This window comes from Oratosquilla oratoria, chromosome 8, assembly GCF_046742065.1.
Source record: "Oratosquilla oratoria isolate Oo_2021 chromosome 8, ASM4674206v1, whole genome shotgun sequence".
Taxonomy (NCBI): Eukaryota; Metazoa; Arthropoda; class Malacostraca; order Stomatopoda; family Squillidae; genus Oratosquilla; species Oratosquilla oratoria.
In genome coordinates, this window is record NC_134784.1 from 75,286,868 (window position 1) to 75,299,367 (window position 12,500).

The 12,500-nt window shown below is 43.9% G+C and overlaps 1 protein-coding gene and 1 long non-coding RNA gene across 2 annotated transcripts in view; one reads left to right on the forward strand and one right to left on the reverse strand.

The window, feature by feature from the left end:
* The window catches only part of LOC143027823 (uncharacterized), a 169,860-nt gene that overhangs the window by 26,586 nt on the left and 130,774 nt on the right, over positions 1-12,500 (forward strand). The gene's annotated exons all lie outside the window — the stretch shown is intronic.
* LOC143027821 (uncharacterized) overlaps positions 1-12,500 on the reverse strand; it is a 112,990-nt gene that overhangs the window by 17,429 nt on the left and 83,061 nt on the right. Inside the window, exons 3-6 of the mRNA XM_076189423.1 lie at positions 11,424-11,630; positions 7,988-8,221; positions 6,314-6,594; positions 921-1,122 (exon numbers count right to left, since the gene is read on the reverse strand). Coding sequence (XP_076045538.1) covers positions 921-1,122; positions 6,314-6,594; positions 7,988-8,221; positions 11,424-11,630 — 924 coding nt within the window. The remainder of the gene's footprint in view (positions 1-920; positions 1,123-6,313; positions 6,595-7,987; positions 8,222-11,423; positions 11,631-12,500) is intronic.

Genomic DNA, 12,500 nt, shown 5'->3' on the forward strand with positions numbered 1-12,500 from the left:
ATATATATTATATGTATATTTGTATATATATGTATATATGTATATATATATGTATATATGTATATATATATATGTATATATATGTATATATGTATATTTGCATATATATATATATGTATATATATATATATGTATATATATATATATATATAAATGTATATATGTATATATGTATTTATATGAATATTTCAAAGGGCCAATGGTCCCCGGACATAATGTCCGGACTCTTCATCTCCAACCTAGTGAAAGCTCATTTGCCTCCTGACCTCACATACGGAGTGAGAATAGGGTAGAGATATCTTCCCATGTTCCCCTTTCTTTTGTTAAGGGTGCTACTTAAACAGTACGCCCTCTCTCTTATTTGTATCTACTGAAGAGGATTGCAGTTTGCAATCGAAATATATAGATTCCCCGTTTCCAGTCTTTTCTACTCCAACAGTGGTTTCTACGTTATTGACAAATGTGTGATTACATTTTTCACCTGTAATATATATACATACATATTATATCTGAATAGAATCACCAATGACGGTAATTTCGATCAAATAATTCCGACTGTCGTCCCCGGATTTGAACCCGGCAGGAACGCGGCAATGAGAAATCATGTGCCCGGTTCGAATCCGGGGACGACAGTCGGAATTATTTGATAAATACATACACAGTATATACCGTATATAAAGCGTCCTCGCTGTGGATGTACTGTGTCTTGCAGCATTGCTTCTGACCCGGGCAGTGGGTAGGAGACAGGGATGACCCTTCATCCACGGGGAGCTAAGATGAGAGGGTAACAATGGGTGGTGGGTGGGCCGTGGGAGTCGAATGGGTGGGAATGGGTGCGTGCCTTTGACTTGGCTACCTGCCTCATAAGGTGGAAGAGTCCCATGTTATATAGATAGATATAAAAGAGGTTAAAGTCTTACAATTTTCTCGGCGACAAGCTCAGCCTGCGTCTGTTCAATTATGTCCGCTTGGGATGCTCTTCTGATTTTCTCTGCCGTGGCCCTGGCTTCTTCCTCTGCTCTCTCCGCCTTCCTCTCCGCCGACAAGAGCATCTGGAATGGGAGGGCCTCCTGGGTGTTCTGGATCGCCGTGTCCAGAGCGTGAAGCCACTGGCTCTTGCTTCTGCGTAAGTGAAAACCAAATATTAAATCCTGAAGGAGGGTACGTGTGTATGTGCGTATATGTACAATGTGCGTGTGCGCGCAGATGCCGATGTACGTGAATATGTTGCGTATATTTACATGGATATGACCAAACCCGAAAGTATGTGTGCGTTTATAGTCTTGTACACACACACACACACACACACACACACACACACACACACACACACACACACACACACACACACACACACACACACACACACACAAAAGAAGAGACACAAGTGGAAGAGAAATGGATGATTTTGATGGAAATTTATAATGAAGGAGTGAATAAATACATACCAGGACAGAAACAGGAAAAGGTGTACATTAAGTGCTGGTTTAACAGAAGATGCAGTGAGGCGCAAGATAGAAGAGAAAACTTGGAAAAGATGGAAAAAAAAATGGAGAATGGCACATATATATCAACCATAGAAATGAATATGTAAAAGTGCGCAGAGAGGAAGAAAAGAAACTACGAAAAAGACATCATAGAAAAATGTAAAAATCAACCCAAACTATTCTATAGCTATGTGAATGGTAAACTTAGAAATAAAAAGGGAATGGTGAAACTATGCTAAAGAAATATGAAATATAAAGAAGATTTAGAAATGGCTGAATCGAACAATCAGTTCATGTCGGTTTTCACTAGAGATAAAGTACAGCATTGGGACGAAGGAATTGAAGTGTGATCACCCCCATGAGGGAAATAGCAATAACACAAAAATAAATAATGAATCAAATAATGAACCTTGATGTCAGGAAATCACACGGCCCAGACGGAATTGTAAATTGGATACTAAAAGAATGTAAAGAAGACTTAATGGACAAAATATATAACATAACAAGTTGCTCACTCAGAGAAGGAAAAATACCAAAGGACTGGAAAAACACCAATATTGTACCAATATATAAAGGAGGAAACAAAGAACCAACAAATTACAAATTACAAACCTGTCTCCCTTACAAGCACTCTAACCAAAATTTGTGGAAAAATTGATCAAGAATAGATGGATAAAACACCTGGAAGAAAACAATATAATAAACCCGAGACAATTTGGATTCAGACAGGGAAGATCATGTCCTACAAACTGAATCTGTTTCTACTCAAGACTAATAGATATAATACAAGAAAGGGATGGGCGGGCTGATTGTGCTTACCTAGACTTACAAAAAGCCTTCAACAAAGTACCACACAAAAATTATAAAAAAAAATAAAAAAAAATGGAAAACATAGGAGGAATACAAGGTAATTTACTAAGCTGGATGGAGGATTTCTTTCATAGCAGAGAAATGAGAGTAGTGCTCAGAGAAAAGAGTTCAGCTTGGGAGGTGATTAGTGGAGTTCCACAGGGATCGGTATTAGCTCCACTAATGTTCGCTATTTATGTGAATGACATGGATGAAGATGTGGATTGTTACATGATCTCCTTTGTAGATGATACTAAATTGCTGAGGAAAGTGAATACTGAAACGGATTGTGAATCACTACAAAGAGACCTAAACAAGGTTTGGAAATGGAGTCGGAAGTGGGAAGTAAACTTCAACATAAAGAAATGTAACATAATGGAGTTCGGGAAGAAAAGAATATCGGGACAATATAAAATTGGAACAGAGGAAGTGAAGAAAGTGGGGTCTGAAAAAGACCTGGGAGTAATCATCTCAAATGGCATACCCCCTGATAAACAGATAAACAAAATTGTCGGAGAATCTTACAATTTGCTAAGAACAATAAAGGTGGCTTTTACCTATTTAGCCGAAGAAATGGTTAGAAAATTACTAGTCACACTGATAAGGCCTAGACTAGAGTATGCTGCGACACTATGGTCACCCATTACCAAAAAGAACATAAAGAAAATTGAACGAATCCAGAGAGCAGCCACGAAAATGTCTCCAACACTTTTAAACCTGCCATATGAGACGAGACTGGATAATTGAAATTACCGACTTTGGAACAAAGAAGAGAAAGAGGCGACCTGCTGACCATTTACAGAATCATGAAAGACACAGAAGTCATTGATAGAGAGGACTTACTAAATTGGGATAAGAGAAATACAAGGGGACATGATAAACTCAAAAAGGATAATTATAGAAGAAACCTGAAAAAAAAACAGTTTTCCACACAGAATGGTGGATATCTGGAATAAACTGGATAAAACAATAGTGTGTGCAAAAACTATACACAAATTTAAGAGTAAACTAGACACTGCGAGATACAAAGACTGAACACCACGAGCATAGATCCCCTTCCCGTAAGATACAACTAGGTAAATACAACTAGGTAAATACACAGACACACAAACACACAGACACACACACACAAACACACACACAAACACACACACAAACACACAGACAAACACACACACACACACACACACACACACACACACACACACACACACACACACTCTCTCGGTGGCGTGGTTGGTAGAGCGCTGAACTACCAGCATGGTGGTGCTCGTAGTACTTGGTTTGAATCCTACCCAGGGCCGAAATTATTTCGGTATCGCTGCGCTTCGGGTTGTTACTCTGACTCTCGTGGGCGGGGAGTTGGGTGTGTGTGTGTGTGTGTGTGTGTGTGTGTGTGTGTGTGTAAGGTCATAGCATTACCCATAGATCGGTCATACGAGCTCTGAGCTCTCTTCCGGGAGGGAAATAGCTGTCGATCACGAGTCCAACACGTGATCCAAAGACCAAGGTGAATACACACACACAGGTTCACACATACACACACGTGCACACACACACACACGAGCACACACACACACACGTGCACACACACACACGTCCACACACACACGTGCACACACACACACGCACGGACTTAGACATACACACACACACACACACGCACGCACTTAGACATACATACACACACACACACACACACACACACACACACACACACACACACACACACACACACACACACACACACACACACACACACACACACACACACACACACACAGTATACAACAAAATTAAAGATCAAATCGATATAAAACAGTATGGCAACATGAAATCCTCCTCCACAACTCACTATCTTGTTAATCTTCTGGACTTCTTGCACAGCCACTTAGACAAGCGCAATACTTCTCTAGCCTTGACCTTTATTGACTTCAAGAAAGCGTTTGACCTTGTTGACCATAACATCATCATCTCCAAAGCCATACAACTGGGGATCCAACCACACTTGGTAGCATGGCTAGCCGACTTCCTGACCGGACGTCAACAGGTAGTGAGGTACCAGGGAACGACATCCTCCCTCCACCCTCTAACCTGTGGGGTCCCCCAAGGGACCAAGATGGGACCACTGTGCTTCCTCATCCTCATAAATGACGCATTAATGGACACCCAACATAGATGGAAATACGTCGATGACTGTACAGTTGGCATTCCCATCAACACCAGGCAGCCTGACTTTTCTCCACTACAAAACATCCTAGACAACCTCAAAACGTGGACTGAGAGCAGGAATGTGACAGTTAACCACAACAAGACCGTGGTCATGCATGTTTGTACATCCAAACAGGCGGTGGCACCACCTCAACTGTCATTAGGAACCCATTCCCTTCAAGTGGTCCAGTCCGCCAAGCTACTAGGCATCACAATAGACGACCACCTTAACTGGAACCAGCACATCAACAACATCATCAGGACAGCCTCTTACAAACTCTTCATGCTGCGCAGATTGAAGTCCCTTGGTACCCCATCACCAGATCTAAAGGGAGTCTACACCACCTTCGTACTCCCCACCCTCATGTACGCCTCCCCAGCCTGGTCATCATCACTTAACATCACACAGAGGAGCAAATTAGAGAAAGTGCAAAAAAGAGCGTGCAGAATTATCTTGGGTAATCAGTATGAGGGATACGAACACGCCCTCACCACCCTCAGCTTGCCAAGATTGTCCGACAAACACAGTGAGGCACTGAATAAGTTTGGACAGGACCTAATGCTACACCCACGTCACCGTCACTTCCTCCCACCTCCCACCACACCCACCCGCCATGCAACTCGGCATTCAAACAAAATCAAGCCCATCAGAGCGCCGAGAACTGACCGATACAAGAACAGTGCCATTCCATCCATTGTCCGCACAATAAACTCATCATAAATTTTAGACTAAGCATATCACTCTAATAATTACTATATTACTCATAAAAGTGCCCAATTGTATTATTGTCAGTGTATCACTGCTATCTCAATAAACCTATCATTATTATTTTTATTATTTTTACACACACACACATAGACACACACACACACACACACACACACAAACACCCCCATCCATACACACACACAGACATAAACACACACACACGCACATACAGACACACACACACACATACACACACACACGCACACACACACACACACACACATATATATATATATATATATATATATATATATATCAGATAATTTTCATTACCATCGCGCACACGATTCGAACCTACTGCTCTGATGCCAAGACGCTCCATTGTCAGTCGTCTTAACCCACTAAGCCACCGATAGTCTAAAACTGTATGAACTCAAAACGCTACTGGTTCCCGAGATTAGGAAAGGTTAACAACCACCCAAATTTTCTTTTTCACCATACAGCTAACCACACTCGTAGCAGGGGGTAAGGTGATAAGCGTGAAAGTGATTCGTTCCGGTCCTTACCCCCTGCTACGAGTGTGGTTAGCTGTATGGTGAAAAAGGAAATTTGGGTGGCAGTTAGCGACCTTTCCTAATCTCGGGAACCAGTAGCGTTTCGAGTTCATACAGTTTTAGACCATCAGTGGCTTAGTGGGTTAAGGCGACTGACAATGGAGCCTCTTGGCATCAGAGCAGTAGGTTCGAATCCTCTGCGCGACGGTCATAAAAATTATCTGATTGATGTCGCTGTTCACTAGCGAATTTCTCATATATATACATGATTACATATATGTATATATTTTTTCTTTCTAGATAACAGATTTATACAAATGTGTCACGTAATCCTGGGGTGACAAAGAGAAGTCTGTGACGTCGGAACAATAATTACAAAGAGTTACAATGCTGATAAAACATGAAAGCTGACAGAAGACCCTTTGCTCCATAATGAGGTCGAACGAAAGAAAAAATGAATAAATAAATAAACAAGACAGATTACTGAGACTCCAGCGACTTACTTGTGGTCGTTTGCCGCGAACTGAAGGAGTTTGTCTTCGGAGGTACAAAGGGTGAACCTGCAGGGCCTTGCTCCTCCGCTGTCGGGGATGCTGTGCACCGTAGAAGACGACCTCAGTCCGACTTGTCCTCTGACGCCCGCCAGTATCCGCATGCTCGCCCTTACGCCCGCGCGGGCGAGGCCCCCGCCGCCCCTGCTACGCATCCGGAGGGCCCAGGGGACAACCTCGACTTCTCTGCAGACCCACAGCGGCGCCCAGGAGAGCCTCTGGTAGAGTTTGCCCTGGAAGGACGGCGGGAGGGTCATGGCTCTGGCTGATGGCAACAGTTTGGTTTATGAAGATGATAATGGTGTTAGTGAAGGTCGGGATAGAAGGGGTGGTGATGGAGGGTAAGAATAGGTGTAGTGGTGGTGAAAAAGGGGGCAGGTTTGTTGGTGGTGGGATTGAAAGTGGTGGCGTTAGGGGTAGAGGAGGTGGTAGTGGTGATGATACTGTTGATGGAAGTGGTAATGCTAACAATGTTAGTGGTGAATTATTGAAACTTCGAAATTGTTCTGTTCACATGACCTGACCGTAAGCATGACCTGACTTTACTTGACCTTACCCTAATCATGACGTGACCTTGTCCTAATCAGGGCCTTCCATATGATCTGTTTCAGAGTGGCCTTACCCTAATCGTGACCTGCCACAAAACAACCTTACTCTATTTGTGACCTGTCACAGGTCGACATTACCCTTCGTGACCTGCTACCGAGGGAGTTTTCCCTTTTTATAACCTGTTATAGAGACGTGACCTTTTACAGGACCTTGCATCCTTCCGGATCTCCCCATGACCTGCTATATAACGACCTTCCCCTTTTCATGACCTGTCACAGAGTGGCCTTACCTTCTACATGACCTACAGAGCTTTCTTCGCCTCTTCATGACTCGTATAGTGATCTCTCCCTCTTCATGACCTGCTCCCTATTAACCCAGTATTTTCTATGACCTGCTATTCATATGACGACCTGGCTATTTTTGCAGTTTCCCACAGAGTGACCTTATCCTCTTGATGACTTGCAATATGGTGACCTGACGTACCTGATAACTTAATCACAGTAACTTTAAATTATTCCCGACTTGCGACCTTTTCCCTATTCCTGACCTACATCATAGTGACATCCTTTTGATGACCTGCAACAGAGTGACTTAACGTACCTAATGACTTCATCATAGTGACCCTAGATTATTCATGACCTGCAAACTTAACTCATTCTGACCTACATCATAGTGACCTGACTCTCCTAATAACCCAATATCAATGACCTGACCTACCCAGTGACTTTACCCAAGGGACCTTCAACTCTCCATAACCTTACTACCCAAGGGACCTTCAACTCTCCATGACGCCTTACTACCCAAGGGACCTTCAACTCTCCATGACCCTTACTACCCAAGGGACCTTCAACTCTCCATGACCCTTACTACCCAAGGGACCTTCAACTCTCCATGACCCTTACTACCCAAGGGACCTTCAACTCTCCATGACCCTTACTACCCAAGGGACCTTCAACTCTCCATGACCCTTACTACCCAAGGGACCTTCAACTCTCCATGACCCTTATTACCCAAGGGACCTTCAACTCTCCATGACCCTTACTACCCAAGGGACCTTCAACTGTCCATGAGCCTTACCCTTCTCATGACCTGCTCGACGAAGAAGTCGAAGACGTCGCTGACGGCGTCCTCGAGGGCCGGGGTTTCGATGTCTTGGGCATAACGTCCCTCGAGGAAGGTGAGGAACACCGGGAAGGAGAAGGACGGGATGAGGGAGGCCAAGTTGTCGAAGTCCTGCTCGTCCCACTCCCGGCCAAGGGCTTCCACCAGGCGCCGGGTCACTTCGCCCACCTCACCCACGGTCAGGCACACCTGCAAGGGCACATAGTGAAGGAAGTCGTCTGTTTCCGTTCTCAGTTCGGGAAGGGAACTCCGCCAGGAGGTTCTCTTACAGTTGTCGGGGTTCTCCGGCGCCAAAGGCTGGGTTTTCTAAAGGTCATAGATCGTAAAGCTTTTTTAGACAATCATATATATACATACGGTATGTGTGTGTGTGTGTGTGTGTGTGTGTGTGTGTAAGAAGAAATAAAGTGAGCCCCTTCCTGTCTTTAAGGTGAATGGAATCGTATGGTGTAAGCCAAAATAAGAGTCTGTCAGGTGCGTCATCGTCAAAGCAAGTTACAGAAAGCTTGATTGCGGTGACGCACCATACAAATTATAATCTAGGTGACGCCAGACAATTCCTCTTCAGTTGAGGGGGTTGACTATGGAGTGGAAAAGGCCTCCGTGGTATCAAACCGCCCGGCGTCAGCCAGAATTAAATATTTAGATTGCGTCACGGCAATGAGAATTTCAAACCCAGTTTTCTCCGAAGCTGAATAAAATCATCAGGTGGTAACCAGAACAGAATATTCAAAAAATATTGAAAAAGATCAAATATTCAAAATACTGAAAGAATATTCAAAAGGCTAAGAAATATTCGAAATACTAAAAATATTCAAAACATTAAAAAAGTATTAGAAATACTAAAAAATATGCAAATTATATTCAAATATATTTGTTTAAAGGTCAACTGAGAAGGTTTTCAAAGAGGTGGTGAATATTTGCCATATGTATGGCTTAGTCACATTTTGATCAAATAAAGCAAAAAATAAATTCTAATTATTACGCAATGTGATAAAAAGGCCTGTCAAAATATCTGTAGCAAACGAACTTTTCCTTCCCCGATCTTCGGTTGTTCTCGTAATGCTCTATCGGCTGTGACCTCAATATTGCTATTTACATTATGATGCATACCATGTGCGTGCACTATAAAATGCCGGGTCGCACTGTCAACTTGATCAGTGATGTGTCATATTTCGTGTGTTAGCAAGGTTTTATCAAGTAGTTAGTTCGAAAATGGTTTATTGTGTCGCCGCAAATTGCAACAGTGATTCAACGAAAATTTCTGCTGCGGATGGGCTTTATTTATATTCTTTTCCGAAATAGTCTTTTCGCAAAAAGGACTGGATCATTCGGTGCAGACGGCACGACTCACAGAAGCCTGGCTTGAAAGATAAACTCTGTTCGAAACATTTAGAAAAAAAAAACAGTATACTCGGGATCCTGGCCTTGCCGAATCGCTAGAAATTAGCATGAAACCCATTCTAAAAGAAGATGCAACACCGACAATTTTTGTCATCGACAAGACCCCAGGTTCGGCAAGCAAACGCGGTCGAAGGAGCACTGTTATTGAAAAAAGACAGCACCTGGATGTAGGTGCATCAGTCTATAGTGTCCAGAGCCCTTACATGCCTAAGTGACGCCCCTCTCCGCCCCCACCACCACGTCCCATCTCCACTATCCCCTTCAGCCTGTTTTAGCTATTGGCTTGTGAAATAATTAAACAGATTCAAAATTTTGTAATTTGTATTTGCAGAAAGGATAAGGGAAAATATTTCATATTCTGTTAATTCTAACGCAAAATTCGTATATTACGGTAAAGTATTCAGGGTTCCTTTGACCTTTTTATTGTAATTATTTTATCAGCATTGTGGGCGGTATGTCCAGACTAAAATTGCCCTTCCCCCCATGTGAGGGTCCTAATGTGTATAGATAGGCCTGTGTCATCTACGCTGTCACTGACAATCGGTAACAAGCATAGTTAGGCTTGACTTGACCCACACAAGAACACGAAAGGGCATCCAAATCCGATCATTCTTTTTCACTCGATGTGAAGTCACTTTCGTATTGCGTGCTGGCCATGTTGAAGAATGTAAACAGCAGTCGTTACGTCATCAGTTGCCCTAGCGGTGGAAAATGTAACTACGACATTGAAAAGTTCGTCTGTTACGACGCACTTTTAAGATCATGCTATTTGGATAAAATCAAGACTATAAAATGTTAGAAACGTGCATTTTATTGCTCTAACTTCTAAGTTATATTTTCATACTTGAAACAACAAAAAATAAAGAAATCCAAAAAATATATCAGTTGACCTTTAATGAGCAGTGAAGGTTGAATGACAGAACGATTGCTAATTTTTTTTTATTATTATGTCTTATGATATTTATTTTAATAGTTCTATTTCATTATCATTATCATTATTATAATCAATATTATTATTATTTTTTATCATTATTATCATCATTATTGGGGGAGTGTGTAACTGTAAATTTCAACGACATTAAGAAATGAGCCAATGTGGCAGGTTGGTTCCGATTGCATTTCGTAAGAAGGTGACCCGGGTTCGAGTCCCTGCCTCTTCCACCTCAGTTTTCGTTATACAGTTCAGTTCAGAACATGGGGAGTAACGCCAACAGTGTTGAAGCTGTCAGTCTCTATATGTATAGTGGTGATTGGGCTGGTATTGTGCTAAATACATTATGAATATCCTCCTTCTCTTACTTCTATTCCTCCTCCTCCTCATCGTTTCTCTTCGTCCTCCTCCTACCTCTCCTCCTCCTCTTCTTCTTCCTCCTCTTCCTCCTCCTCCTCTTCCTCCTTTTACTCCTCCTCTTACTCCTCCTCTTACTGTTCTTCTTTCTACTGCTCCTATTGCCCCTCCTCCTCCTCCTCCTCCTCCTCCTCCTCCTCCTCCTCCTCCTCCTCCTCCTCCTCCTCCTCCTCCTCTTCCTCCTCCTCCTCCTCCTCCTACTCCTCCTCCTCCTCCTCCTCCTTCTCCTCCTCCTCTTTCTCCTCCTCCTCCTCCTTCTCCTCCTCCTCTTTCTCCTCCTCCTTCTCCTTCTTCTCTTCCTTTTCCTTCTCCTCCTTCTCCTCCTGTTCCTTTGCCTCCTCCTCCTACCTCTCTGCCTCCACTCCACTTCCTCCTTTTTCTCCCCATTCTGTTCCTCCTTCTCCTCCTCCTCCTCCTCCTCCTCCTCCTCCTCCTCCTCCTCTGCCTCCTCCTCCTCCTCCTCCTCCTCCTCCTCCTCCTCCTACTCCTACTACTACCACTACTATTACAACTACTACAGCTACTTTCCTGCATCCTCCACCTCTGCTTCTAGATCCTCCTCGACCTCGTCTTCCTTCTCTTCTTCCTTTTCCTCCTCCTCCTCCTCCTTGTCATCGTCGTCGCCATCTTCGTCCTTACCTGCGTGAGGACCTTCTTGTCCTCGTACTTGTCGGCCAGGAGGCAGAAGACGCGGAAGAGCCTGAAGACGGCCTCCTCGCTGAAGACGGGCACGTCCCGCTCCAGGAAGGCCCTCCGCGCCAACAGCCAGAAGGTGTCGTCCAGGGCGTCGTGGTACGGCTTGAGCTGCTCATAGGGTGTCGAGCCATCGTCCACCTCCGCCAGCACCTGCAGAAGGAACCCCAGGGTGGGGCGGCGGTGGTCATCATAGGGAAAAGAAATTCTCTCTCTCTCTCTCTCTCTCTCTCTCTCTCTCTCTCTCTCTCTCTCTCTCTCTCTCTCTCTCTCTCTCTCTCTCTCTCTCTGTGTGTGTGTGTGTGTGTGTGTGTGTGTGTGTGTGTGTGTGTGTGTGTGTGTGTGTGTGTGTGTGTGTGTGTGTGTGTGTGTGTGTGTGTGTGTGTGTGTGTGTGTGTGTGTGTGTGTGTGTCGCAGGGGAGGGGAGTTATTATGCCAGGGTGTGGGCGTGACTTATTGGTCAGGGTAGGTCAGCCCATGGTAAGTACAGGTCAAAGGTCGGGCAGGTCTGTCAGGAACAGGTTGGTGTAGTAGGCTTGTAAGTCAGCTAGGGGGAAGGAGGCAAGAAACAAATTATATGTACTGTAGATATTGGGTATCAAGGTAGTCAGACAGACAGACACACAGATACAAATATACATTCACAGTCTTGAGAGACAGACAAGACAAGCAGACAGGCAGACAAACATATAAAACAATCTTAACAGACAGACAGGAAGGTAGACACAGCCTTGACAGGCAGACATACAAACACAAAGTCACAGCCTCGGCAGGAATACGTACATACAGACACATCATTAACAGACAGACACAGCCCTATCATACAGCCTTAAAAGGTAGACAGAAATTTTGACGGGTAGACAGACAATCATGGGTAGACAGTCCAGACCGACGGGCAATTCACAGACAGACACAGCCCTCTCAGAGCCCAGGCAGACAGAAACTTTGACAGGTAGAAAGACAGCCTTGGATAGACAGTCCCGACAGACAGATAGACAGGCAATTGACAGGCATCTAGTAGAC